Below are 14,455 nucleotides of genomic sequence, written 5' to 3' on the forward strand. Positions count from 1 at the left end.
CTCTTTTGCCATTCCACATGAGCGACGCTGATTGCCAACAAAGGCTTGTTGAATTCTTCTGGGCAGCGCAACAAAGGCCGCCAACAGGATGTCTGTCCGTCTGGCGGCACCCATGCCCAGCAGCGCGATTCCATGATGTTTAAATTTGTCCTAATTAGATGACAATGAACGATGAATCAGCGTTAAGTTCAAATGCTCTGCGAGCTTCCTGTGCTTTAAGTCTTTAAAGTTGCTTAGCATTTCGAAAGTGTAAATTTAATTTGCTCTGCCAAACTTAATAAATAGTTATTGCTCCTTGAAAGGCTATGAAATTAGCATATATACAATTAGCATATACTAATATTTATACATATGTCTTCGAAAATACAAAATTAAATTTCTTAAAAATTCTTGAAGCGCATTTTCCTATGTTGAAGATAAGACTTAAGTTATTTAGTAGCAAAATATAACAAATAACGTTATTTTCTGAGTCTAAAATAAACACCTAATTAGATACAAAATTATTAAAAATATATCAAGAATACATATATTATTGATTTAAAAGTATCTATAAAGATTTTTGATCCGCTGGCCTTAGCTGAAAATTTGATAATATTTCAAAATTTTAGTTAGGTTTTTTAATTGTTTCTCACTCATAAGCGAAACAAGCCATACACTGAAAAAAAACGCATTAACAATTGTACAATTGTAAATTCCAAGTAAAATTTGTTCGGTTTATTTGGTTTTCATATTGTCTAGGTATATTTATATACTTATGCATGTCTGTTTGTCTGTTTGTTTGTGGTATCCATAAAATATACGAACTTACATTAATATCTACGCACAACAGATGCAACTAGTTAGATACAATAATAATAGTAATAATAATAGTAATAATAATAATAATAATAATAATAATAATAATAATAATAATAATAATAATAATAATGATAATTATACATTTACTCATATATTTCTTTCCACTTACAACTATGACAAATTGGGCTTTCGCTTACTATTAATTTGCTATGCTTTATACAAAATGTACCTCTAATTAAGTACCGCTAATTTACATGGGGCTTCCTTCCGAATTGGAAAGGATTGGGAACGCCAGAGTTGTGGCCCAGTGGTCGTTGGTTTGGTGCTTAACTAACTAGATATACTTTTACTTTCACTGTATACTCCGAATTTTTCCCGGTCAATGATTCGACGGGTGTACAAAAATGTGGATTGCATTATGATTACGACTTAAAAGTTAAAGAAGTTGGTGCCAGAAAGTATTGCGGGGCTAACTCAAGGACTCAAACTAAAGGGCTCAATGCACTAGCTGAGCTGTGGGCGTGGCAGCGATCCCCTAAAGCGCTGTCAGATCATAATCCTGTTTGATGTGCTGCTGCAGATTGCTCATGAGATCGGATTGCTGTTGTTGCTGTTGATGGTGGCTGTGCAGACCCGTATGCATATGATTGTTGTTATTGTTGAGGTTGCTGCTGTTATTGTTGTTATTGTTGTTGTTATTATTGTTGCTATTGCTGTTGAGATGCACTTGATGCTGCTGAGATCCAACATAGCCACTGCCATTGCCATTGCCGTTGGTGCTATTGCCGCAGGCCGCCATATTCGCCGAGTCCGTGGCAGCGGGTATATACGGCGGATTACCCAGCGAGGAACTGACATCTCCAATGCTCTCCAGGCTATCAGAGCGTAAGCACTACAAGCAGATGGCAGAGAAGTTCATAGGATAAGTTAAGTGAATAGTAAAAATACGCAAATAGCACAGACTCTCTGGACTAAGTAAATAAGGATCAGTGAATATATTTTCCGAAGCTTAACGTGAATACATTTTTATCAATTCTGGTCTACAACAACTACAAGCGTGCTCTCTGTTCCATTATAACTGATATTGCTAAATTGGATATTAAGACTTAAAAAACTCTTCTTTTGTAGCTTAGATTTCTGGTGTGATAAGTTGTACCAAATATTGCTGGATTTTGTTTTGGAGCACAGTATTAATTGTTGAGCTGAATTCAATGCTCTTCAAGAGCATAAATATATAATATATATCTATATATAAATATATATTTTGTAGAATAGAATTCTTGACGCTGCCAATACTTAATTTCTACTTCTTACTTAATTTATTTAGATCGATTGAAAGCATTTACAGTTGTGGATTACACAGAAGTTTTCGGCTGGAATACATTGAGCCATATAATAGAACACGAGTATAAAGTTTTAACAAGGCTTATATAGCTATACACTATCTGAATTCCTATAAACTATATTTTGAAAAGCTTCAACTCTATATGGGATTAATCTCTTATTGCAAATGCAGCGTACAGCTGGAGTCATTCGGGCCTTAAGTGCCTATGCTCTCGATTGTTATGCACCGCATTCAACTCACCTCATTCATCACTGGCGTTTGCTGTTGTTGTTGCTGTTGTTGTTGCTGCTGCTGTTGCTGTTGGGCCTGTTTCTTGGCACCGGCGCGCTTTGTGGGCTTCTTGGCTACCGGTGTTGGATTGCCATTGGCATCGACCGTTTTCTTGCGCACATTCTTGGTGTTGGGCAGCTTGTTGTCCTTTTTCCACTTCATGCGTCGGTTCTGGAACCAGATCTTGATCTGGCGCTCCGACAGCACCAGCGTGTGCGCAATTTCGATGCGCCGCCGTCGGGTCAGGTAGCGATTGTAGTGGAACTCCTTCTCCAGCTCGAGTATCTGGTGGCGTGTGTAGGCGGTGCGTTGGCGTTTCGGCTCCATGCCTGGCTGATATGAGCCATTCGCTGCAAAAAGAGTGCGCGAGAGCATGAAGAGATGCATAATTAATGATTGAGAGCTGGAGGAGGGGCAGTCGCAATGCCAGGGGGAGGGACTGGGGCTGGGGCAACAACTGAAGGGCAGTGGCATGCCGATTAAGTCGCAACGCGCCACAATTAATACACTTCAAATTTAGTTTCATAATAAGCAGAAAACGGGCGGCTCAATAAATCTCGCCAGATAAGTTGACAACCCCAAAAAGCGCGCCAAAAACTTTTGACAACACCTTGAGACACGAAGGGTAGTTGCACAGGAAGAAGAAGCAGCAACAGCAGCAGCAGCAGCAGCAGTGACTGCGGGTAAATGAAAGAGCTGCACTCGCACAGCGCCAGTCCAGGATAATTAATCAAAATCAAGTAAAACAACTGCCTGTCCGTCTGTCTTCCTATCGAATGGCGGGGCCGCCGCTCGGAAAAAAGGACAACACTGCGCGTTCGCATTTAGTTTTTCCTCAGGCGCTAAGGCAACATTTTCCGCCGCAGCTGCCCTCGCTTTATCCTTTTCCTGTTCCGTTTTTTATGCGCTACACCTGCTACCCCGCCGTACTCGATTCGTTTCGGGCCTACGATTCCATCAAATAGAACTAACGGACAGCCCATCAAATTTATATTCGCTCCATCAATTTCAATTTGGCCAGTTCGCAATGCCATCGAGCTTGGAGTTTGGGGCTTGGGTTGGGGCTCGGAGTTGATGTTTCTATCGCTGCGTCTGCTGCTGGGTCCTGCCTTGACCAATCATATCCGGCGCACATCAAGTTGTAATTTATAAAAATTTCATTGCACTGTGACAGACAGCTTTCGATTTGATATAAATATTTCAATCCCAACTGCTGCGCTGCCGTTTCTCAGCCACTAGATTAATGATGTCGTGCACTGTTGGCCGCTGACAGCTGCAGGGGGATATCAAAAGGAATGGAAGAGCAAGGGTTTCTCTCTCCCACTCCCTCTCTTTCTCTCTCTCGAGACTGTGTTAAAAAGCTTGGCCTTAAAGAGCTGTTGACAAGCTTTGTGCTTACTTTCAAAACAACATAAATATATATATAACAAAACAACATAAAATATACTTAAATTATATGTATATAAAATTATGTCAGATATTGCTTTAAATGAATCTCACTAATCTCAGAATATGCCTATAAAAATGTGAATAATATACAAAAATAAAATCATATTTAGTCAATCATATCTTTAGAGCTGAAGTTATGTAAGCCAAAGAAGTCAATTTGCTTACTCAAAAAGAGTTTTAATCTAATAACATTTGAACTCAAGCTCTTATTAAATTACCAAAGTCTTCTTCGGTTCTCTCTTACACACGGTCTCCAATCACAATTTCTTATAAAATTCCTTTACGATTCGTTAAGGCTTCTTCTCAAGCTTCAGAAATATCTTACACAAATTCTTAAATGAGTTATTGATTTGATAAAGTTATAAAAAACAACAATAACAACAACGTACAATACCTCAACAAAAACATAAAAATTAAACAATATCAATTACAAAGCCCCAAAGGAACAGCCAACGCGAACGGACAAGGAAACAAGGAAGAAGAACAATGAAAACGAAACCAGCCGTGGCAATGGCCGCAAAACAACGCAACGTCAGCTGCTGCGTCGGCGGAGGCGTCGACGTCGACGTTGGCAGCATGCTGCGTTAATTCGTTTTTAATAAGTGCGTATCATTTCATTTCAACATTTCAACGAAACGGCCAAGTGTGCGGTGAGAAGGGGAGGGGAGCGGGGTACTGGGTTGTCCATGTCCAGGAAGCGGCCTTCGAGTTGCGGCCGGGTGAGTTCCAAGCCCGAGTCAAAGTCTCGCCGGCCGCAAAAGCGCATAGTCACTGCAGCCAAAAGAGTGCCAATTGCAATTGCCTGGCAGCCAATTTATGAAAATGCCAAATCATACAAGGCCAAGGAAATCAAGATTGCACAAACAGCCAACACCAGGGAGCGGGAGGAGGTGGAGCGAGGCCGACAACACTGCAGGAACGAAGCGTGAAACTGCTAAAGAGCGAGCTGCATGTTCGTAGATGTTTTTTCTTTTGTATTTTGGGAAAATTGGCGCTCTCTGGGGAATTGGCGGCATTGCCTAAGCATATTAGTGCGTAGGTAGGTTAACTCTCTCTCTCTCTCTCTCTCTCTCTCTCTCGGTTTGTCTCCTCTCTTTCGCTCAAGTGAAGGTTATAATTGGCCCCGGCTCATGCACGGCTGTCGGCATGTTTGTCCCATCGCATGATTTATCATGCATTTGTGACTCTACAGTTTCATTCATGCGAAGACGCGGGACGCTAGTTCCATATACAACGAAAATAAAGAGAACATATAGAGGCAGAAAACTATGTCAGACGTTACTTAATAATCATAATCTGTTGTGTCGGTGGCGGCTACAATTGAGCCTCAACTCAACTTTCAATGCCAGCTCTGGCTCGACCCCGCCCAGTGATCTGCTTCATATCGCTTTAATCCACAAAACTGATCGCTGCCTTTGAGGTGCGGTCATCCGACGACTTCCGGGCTTTAGCTCCACTTTCATTCATGCGCAGTCCTCGCGTAACAGCGTCCAACTGCTCCCTATTTGATTAATTGCTCCAATACGGCGAGAGTGTGTAAATATTTTGGAAACGTGGCCGGGGCACGACCCGCGATCGAGAAATTTGACTCGTGCCAAGCACAAAATAATTTTTACGTCTGTCAACTTTGATTCGTCTGCTCATTCATCAAGCCAAGTGCCAAACCCGTTTCTGATACTCAAAATATCTTCTCAGCTGGCGCTTTATGCATTAGAAACAATATAAGGGGAAAGCTCCTATTGAACATAAACTTTAACAAATTGCAAATAATAGTTATGCAAACAATTGCCTAGTGCCGCCCCAAGGTATGTCGAGCTGCAAGCGAGTGCAAGGCGCACATTGCGCATACGACACGTTGATCAGTTTTCAGTTAAATTCTGAGCTAAATTCTGTTTCAGGTTCAGTTTGTTTCAGTTGAATATTGATGTTGTCGGCAGCTTGTGTGTGGGTAAGGTTTTATTGTGTGCGTATTTGTGTGTGCTTCATGAGCTCATGGAAAAAGGCAAGTCAACTTCAGCATTTCAACAACAGCGGGAGCTGCATCAGCAGCTTGTCAAGTGACTTGCACTTTGTGGCAGGCAAATAAAAATAAACATGAGCTCATGCTACTTACACACATATATACACACACATTCACATACCATAAGTCTCATGTACTTACAAAACAATTGCACACACACAGCTGTATTCCATAAAGATACAAAGTGAAGCACCCAAAGCAATTGAATTTGTAGCTGGGCGACTGCATCACAACTCGAATCGTTCATTTAATACATTATGTTTTTTTGCTGCGCTACAAAAATAGACTAAAACAATATGTTAATTGCGAGATTTCGACTTAAATCCTAATGCTTGAAGGCACTCAATCAAACGCGGCTAGCAAAAACTTGCAGGGAAGACATCAATGATTGATGTCAACCAAAACAAAAGTTGTTCATTAATAAGACAACGATACGGTACAAAGATCTCGAATGCTTAAGCAAGTTTTGACTGGAATATACGTCAAGTTACAAATGCTTAAATTTCTCTAGTAAAAAGTTTTTTGTAAATTGCAAGAGCTAAAGCTTTGCACCTACTAAAATTGAAATTATAATATTAAAGCATATATAAAATAATATAATATATATTATATATATATTCGTTATTTTCTGATATATTTTGAATAATATATTAAATAAACAACTGTCAGATTCTGTGTCGCATGACCTTATTTACCATATCGAAAATAACTTGTGTTTAGTATAGAGCCTTTGGTTTGCTATGGTAACGGGTATTTTTTGTTTTGCTTGGTAGCTCCATTCAGTCTTCCGCGCTGAGCAACAACAATCGCTACGCATTCACAACTGATATTCACTTTCCATAGAGGCACAACCAGAAGCGAAGCTAATTAGCAAAATAAAAAAACTGGCAGTTCAAAGAAACTGAATCTAGCACTTGTCTTAAAGCCATTTTAAGAGATATTTTTCAAAAGTTGCAAATAAACGAAACCAGAAAACACTCCGACCAAACGCCAAAAGACAAACAGTAACAAGTTAAGAAGCTCACGACTTTAAAGACTTTAACAATAGACGCGACCTTGAAGAAACGTTTTAAGAAAGAAAAAACCGAAAAAAACTCAGTAAAAACCCCACGAAGCGTTTTTGATTGCGCGTTGCCGTTGTTGACTGCTGTAGAACGAAATTATTCTGGTCTGCCGAGTTGGACCAATAAAAGCATCGCTAATTAATGCCAATTTCAATATAATTCTACACAAGTTGCAAGCTCCAGAGTTTTATTGGCGCAAATTGAGCGCAAGCCGTAGGGAGTTGAGTTGGGAGCCAACTGTAAATGCTCGGCTCCATTCACATTTTTGTGATTCTTGTTTTTGCATTGAGACGCTAATTACACTTTGTTCTCCAACAGATACAAACGTAAATTGGACATACATGTACAGACACAGATATAGATACAGCCACCGATACGAATACGTATACGTATACGTTGTACAGATCCAGATGGCGTAGCAGCTTCAGCTGTTCGTGCCTCATCTGTCATAAAAGGCGAACTTCTTAATTTTTACTGCGTCATTTTCATCATTGTCATGCCCTGGGCTTGGGCCTCCGCTCTGGGGGACTGGTCTCTGAGTCGCATTTCGCAAAGGCTGCTCAGTTTCAGCGCTGGATTTACAGCATCTCGGCCTGAGTCTGGGTCTGAGTCTGGGTCTGGGTCTGGGCTTGCACTTTTTTTGCCGCCTCAACGGAGGTGAGAGATGCTGATGAGGTTTTTCGCAAGTCATCGGGTAACTGTGACTGCCAGCCGTGAGCTGTGAGCCTAGCCTGGCCTCTGCGGCATATTGGAAACTTAATCGTGGACTTGCCATTGAAATTCAGTTACAAGGCTGGCCACGTTTTCAGTGTGCTTGTTTTTCTATGAGCACAACTATGAATACGAGTGCGAGTGCGAGTGTGTGAGTGTGAATACTAGCTAGCTGCTGTTATTGAATGTTATGTGGAACGTGAACTCGCCGATCATCTTTGCGCTCGTCGTATTAGCTGAGCTCTCGTGCATAAAATCAATATTCGGCGCATATTTATGCTACTTATGCTCATAGATACATGAGTGCCTTTATGAGTACCCAAGTGCATTCAATTGATTAGCATACGCGACATGGGAAATTTATATTGCAGCTCAAGTGAATTTGGTATGGGGTGAAGGTAACAAATATTCAGTAAAAGAATTTTAAAACATATCAAAAATAAAATAATAATAATAATAGAGAAATTCCTAAACTTATTGACAATAATAATTGTCAGAACAATTACATAAGTAATAATATAAGTTTTTAATAACAGCTCAACTATTGAGAATAATTATAAATATTAAACGAATTTGTTAATTGCAAAGTCATTTATTACAGCTTCATGCTACACTGTAATATGAATGTTGTCTACACCTTCAGAAAAATTGTCAACACTTTGCAACTATTAAGCAAATTCTAGGAATGTCAAATGTTTTCTAAATACTTAAACTTTGCAAATTATAGCGCTGCTTCTGGCTGTTATTATTGTTGTTCCCATGGCTGTAGTTGTTGTGGCCGAAAGGCGTATTATACAAATTGGATGGGCCCAGTTCTCGGACCACACGCCACCTGATACGCACGCCAAGCCGTGTAGCTACATATATTTTGGGTCTAGGCAAGCGCTAACCAAGTGTAAGTCATTTGTAAAAGACCTGAGAACAAACACAACAACGAAGCACCAGCTCAACAGGCAACCAGATTGGTACTGTTGCCTGCGTCTAAGGCTGGGGCTGGGGCTGGGGACAGCCACATTCCGCATAACGAGAGATGATGCACTGGCGATAATCAAGTTTCGTCTTGTTTTCGTAGTCGTGCGCTCATGATAAATGTCACAACATTAACATCAAATGACACGGACCATCCGTCACTCAGTCGGAGTTTTGCGTTTGCCCCTGAGCGATCTCTCAAGCGTCTGTCCAACGGTCTACCCGTCCGTCACTCAGTCTGCCTGTCTGGCTGCCTGCCTGCCGAACTACTTCGATTTGATGCTCATCAGCATAGCTAATCCCCTCGAGTCGAGCTGAGTCGGTGTCGAGATTGTCTCTGGAGTGTGGTTTGAAGCGCGTGGCGAAACCTAATGTTATAATTGCCCATTAGGGTCAAGGTTGTGTTTAATTGGAGTGCATCGCCTAGCTGCATAGTAGCTACAACTAAGCAAGTATACTACTAATTAAAAAGTCATCCATCAGCTGAGCACTCCGAAAGCCCAACCCGAACACAAGTTGCATGCACTCAAGCCCATAATGATGAATATGATGATGATAACGAAGATGACTATGATTATGTTTATGCAGTCGTCACCTGAGCCTGTCAGGTAATTGTCAGCTGCTCGACCGACATTGCCCCAGGGCTTAATACAGTTTCATATGCGGTAGCCAGCTTTGAATAGAATTAAAACAATAAGCGCTGACAAACGTTGCGACGCGTTTTAATAATAGAACTCAACACATGGCTCAATGAATTTGGTTTTAGGCGCGCTAATGTACCGGCGCGACAATTAATGGTAATTATCTATCGGAGCTGACATTCGAATACGACCGCACACATGCATAGATATACATATTTATATATACACATTCACATATCTATATCTGTCTATATGTATAGACACTTGGATATTGGTAGCCAAGTTCGTTCGTTCATCGATCAGTGAATGGAAACCTGTTTCTGCAGCCCACATTCGAGTCGTTGTTTGGTGTGTGAAAATATTTAAAAGATATCGAACAAATTTTTGAAATATGTAATTAGAATAAAACTCATTATGAATTCTAGGCGTGTTATGAAAAATTTTACGTATATGTATAATATATTTATCTTTATATATGGTGCTCCGCTACTGCAAGGTAAACCGTTTTTATAAGTCCTCTTTATAGAGACTTGCGAGTTGCTCAAATATTTGATTGTGTATAAATAATATAGAAAAACAAACAATTGTTGCCTAAATACTCGAATTCCCCATATTAAGGTTCGTTTTGTGAGTCTGTTTTCTTACAAGAGCTAACTTAGACTAACTTTTTACGCCTTCGTTTTTACACTCACAGATATTTAGTAAACTGCAAAACAATTAACTTTTGTTACATATTTTCAGAAACAAAATAAGTATTTTTTAAATGACATAATGTAAAAAAAAAAAACAAACAATTTTCAAAATAGACTGAGAATTGCTGCGAAAATAAATTAATTTAAATGGTGGAAGAGCACAACGCACAGCCATCGCAGCCACAGGTAAATTTCGTTAAAAACTATATATATAAAAAAATATATATGTTTTGCTTATGGTAATTTAAATTTTTAACATTTTTTCTAAAACTGTAAAATAATCAAGGGAGTGGTCAACAAAAAGTACCATTCTATAATTTTCAAGCTTTCAAACTTATTATTTTCATTTAATTACATTTTGAAATCAAAGAATCACTTCTTTAATAGTAGTTCCTAATAAATTAAATCTAAAATTTTTCATTTTCATTAATAAAAGATTTTGCACTAATTGAAATTGAAATCAGTTTTCATCCATGCAAAACACATTTTAAGCAGCGCAATTGTTGACTTACACATAAACAGTTTGACAAATCTACTTAAAGACACTTCAAGTGTTGAAAGAGCACTGAAGAGGCCTTATTTAGTCGAGAGGCAGTTGCATACAGCAACATAGATACATGTGTATATAGTATATAGCTATATGGCATGAATATGTCACTCGCCATATACATTTTTGCCCTCAGCAGAAGGCGCGCCATTCTTGATTTTGATTAATGAGCGAGCAGAGTTTTTTCTTTTTTTGGGGTTTTTAGTTTTTATTTTAACTTTGCCAAAGTCGAGCATTCGAGCATTACAAAGTCTGTCAGTGGATCACGTGGGTGTTGGCAGCTAAGTAATTTAATTAGCATACAAAAATGGGACACGTTGAGTTTGATGGGTGCATCTTTAGGATTGCGATTGTGGGAGCTCTACTTACCAACGCCCGCTACGTGAATCTTCTTCATCCAAGGGTATATGATGCGCTCCCCGTCGGTTGTCTCTGCCATCAGATCATCCTCGCTGTCTGAATCACCCAGATCATCATCGTTGTCGTTGGACGCCAACTCGTCTGGGGATCGATCGAGCATCAGGCGATCCTCTTCCGACATATCCTGCACAAGTCAGAGCAATTTCACATTAGTCAATTCACTTGGTTCAACTATTTCTATTTTCACTCACATTTTCCGATCCCATATCATCACAGTGTAACACTTCCTGCAGTTGTTGACCAGTAGGCGCGGCTTCTTCAAGTCGCTTCTCTAGCTTTAAACCTGAAGCAATATTTTGAAAGACTTATTGAACAACGAACATATGCTTAAATCATTTAGAATTAAGAAATCAAGTGTTGAAAACAAGGTCTAGTGCCTTTGAAAGCTTACTCTTAATTTTAAAATTTTGATCTCCTGATTGCAGTACTAACTTTGATATTTTTTATATTAGATGTGGAATGTATTATAAATAAATAATGTCAAATAATAATGCTTTAACTATGGAGACTTCTCTATGCTTAACATCATCATCTGTTTAATTAATATTCGATATTAGATTATTATTTAAGGCAATACTTCTCTGCCTGTAGGCCCAGTTAGTTCCAATATTGTTAATCTATGCGTCTTTCTTGGTTATACAATTTCTTATTCAATATAATATTTCCTATTACACTAAGATAAGCAAAATTTTCTGAGAAAGTTGTTGTCATTGTATTTAATATATCAAAGAATTTTGGTTTTAATGGCTTTGAAATAAGACTAAAAATATATTTGAAAGTCTTAACTTTTTGATAATTGTAAGAAAAAGATTTATGAAACTTCAATTGTTCAAACTCTGCCCGAACTTTCATCAATTTCGCTTTATATGAATACGCATTTTGTAGTTTACTTGAAGAGAATCTTTGCATTTGCTTTGTAAGTATTAACTGAGGTCTAAATAGACTCACCTAGTTCCTGCAGACCCAGCGAGGTGTTTGTTGGTGGCTCCGTTGAGGAGCATTGCAGTGGCAGGTCCATGATCTGTGAGGAGAGGGGCGAATGGCCTTGGGAATGGGTGCTGCCGACGCTGCCATTGGTGGTGCCATAGTAGCCACCGTAGTATCCATTGGAGCCGTTAGCACTGTTGCTGTTTGGTACGTTTACCGACGGCGGCGGCCCGTAACCGGCTTCAGAGTGCACCACTCCCGCCGATATATATTCAGGCGCGTGGTGCACGGCTGCAGCAGCCGCCGCCGCGGCATGGTGGCCATAGTAGCCCAAACTCTGGTGCGGATGAGAATGCGGATGATGCGTGGGCGGCGTTGTGGTATAGTTTGTGGTATAGCCCGCGTTCTGGTGATGGTGGCCAGAGAGCGCGCTGTTACTGTGGTGGTGCGAGTGCGGGAGTTGGTTATGGTTGTGGTGATGCGCTGCGGCGGCCATATAATCATTGACCATTTCCGCCGGATGCGTAGCGTGCGGGTGCCCAGACATACCAGGGCCACCGCCACCAAGTCCAACGCCCCCACCACCAACACCAACACCACCGCCGACACCGACACCGACGCTGCCCATGTGACCCGTCGAGGCGGTCATGGAATAGTGACCATTGTAGTGATGATAGTCGTCGGCAACCGGCGGGAACTTCGGATCCAGTCCATTGCCCATGGACATGGGGCTCTGGACATGATGTGGTGCATGTGGATAGCCCATGAGGAATGAGCTCATTGTTGTTTCTGTATTTAAATCGTGTATAAAACTTAAACTTTTGCTAGGCTCAGCTCAGCTAGTCGTTGAGCACATATTTCACTTAAATTCACTTATTGGCACTCTATATCTGTTGCACTTTTGCCTTTTTTGTGATCACGATATTTGGAGTGTGGCCAGCATTGTTGTAATGCGTGGGCCCTGTTTATTGAACACAGCGCGAAAGTCGCGCAACCGGCGCGTAAAAAACTTAGAAACCAAGCGGCGTCGTAAATAATAAAAATTCCAAACAATTTTACTGCGGCGTTCAGAAAACATTCAAAAATACCGAAAAAAACGAATCGTCCGATTCACGAGTGCGAAAGCGAACCGTTCAATTCGAGCCGTTCTTTTGTTATGAATACGAACGAGCGCTCTGAGCGCGAGCGAACCTGTTTTCTGTTTTCCTTGTCCGCATTTGCTTCTACTGCTTTTCGCCTCTCTCCCTCATCTTTTAAGCAGTCTCTCTCTCTCGCTTACCGAAACGCAGCGTGCAAATCGCCATTGCCATTGACAGCCAGCGATGACGTCGACGAGTTTCGAAACTCGATTTACTGGTTTTGTTTTTGTTTCAATGCGAACAACAACAGCAGTGGCCGAGGGACAGCCCACACGCAGTGAGAACTTCGTAGCCATGGCTGCACGCCATTTTCAACCACCGAGCAACGTAGTAGTTGGTAGAGTAGAGACTAATAAAGAGCAAGCGAGATGACACGATCTTTAGTCACACCCATTCGGCAATGCTGATGCTTGCTGTGCGACCTCAACAGACCTGGCCATAATATTGGGCCTGGGTGTAAAGTTATGAAAATGTAAATCATTTATACCGACAATATAATATATATATTTATTTATTTCAATTTGAGACAAACCTTAATATATTTACCAAAACACACTTCCACTTCTTTATTTAGATATTTATGTAAATAATTTTGTATATCTAGATAATATTATGACGCGAACTCAATAAGGTACTAACACAACAAATTACGTGTTATTTTTCAACAACTAAATGCATTAACGATATTTAATTGATATCTGTGTAATCAGTTATTTATTGGAGTATACTGTTAAACAACGGCATACACATTTTATTAGAGTCGACTGTTTTCTGTTCATGGTATACCAAGAAAACAGAATGTGCTGTTGTCTGAGCGCGAGTGAGTGTGAATATGAGTGCGAGCGTGAGCGTGAGTATGAATGTTGCTTTTGTGGTCTTCGGTCATGGCGCACGCTCAAAATCAAAAACTTCCCTCGCCATCACACAGCGTGCGTGGCCAACAAGCACCGCCCACTTTTCACTATGCCTTTCATCGATCCCGCATGCGAATATGGCAGACCAAACCATTTATTTCCCATAGACCGAAAACGGATGCAACCAGAGATTGTGTTGTCTGCAAACTACCGTCGTATCGATCGAGGAGATGCGATGGACGGCACTCTTTTTTATGAATTGCTCGTCTTTGGCTACCGATTCCGATTCAGATTCGAGAGGCTCTGTTTAAATACATATACAAGTACATACACACACAGTTCGATAGGCCCTGGCTGACTTGCAATATTTACCCATTGCTATTGAATGTTGAATGAATATCACCGCACTTGGCGCAATGTTTCATTTTTATTGTGGTTAGTATCTGAGTGGGGGAAGGCAGGAGGATGCTGTTGCTGTTTATTAGTGCTGTTTTTGTTGTTGTTGTTATCATTACTACCGTGATTTGTATTGTTGCTGAAAATGTTGATGAAATGATGAGCATGACCGGCAAATATTCAAATGAGGCGGGCACACACATGAAAAATCGA

The 14,455-nt window shown here is 40.4% G+C and overlaps 1 protein-coding gene across 1 annotated transcript; it reads right to left on the reverse strand.

The window, feature by feature from the left end:
* Positions 1–963: 963 nt before the first annotated feature.
* LOC111595265 (homeotic protein deformed) lies at positions 964–12,990 on the reverse strand. Its single transcript, XM_023308915.2, has 5 exons — positions 11,875–12,990; positions 11,118–11,209; positions 10,876–11,050; positions 2,384–2,763; positions 964–1,690 (listed from the first exon to the last, which is right to left on the reverse strand). The coding sequence occupies exons 1-5, from the start codon at positions 12,632–12,634 to the stop codon at positions 1,334–1,336; spliced, it is 1,764 nt and encodes a 587-aa protein (XP_023164683.2). The 5' UTR covers positions 12,635–12,990; the 3' UTR covers positions 964–1,333.
* Between the last annotated feature and the right edge of the window lie 1,465 nt (positions 12,991–14,455).

This window comes from Drosophila hydei, unplaced genomic scaffold (assembly GCF_003285905.1).
Source record: "Drosophila hydei strain 15085-1641.00,03,60 unplaced genomic scaffold, DhydRS2 tig00000063-arrow-pilon, whole genome shotgun sequence".
Lineage (NCBI taxonomy): Eukaryota > Metazoa > Arthropoda > Insecta > Diptera > Drosophilidae > Drosophila > Drosophila hydei.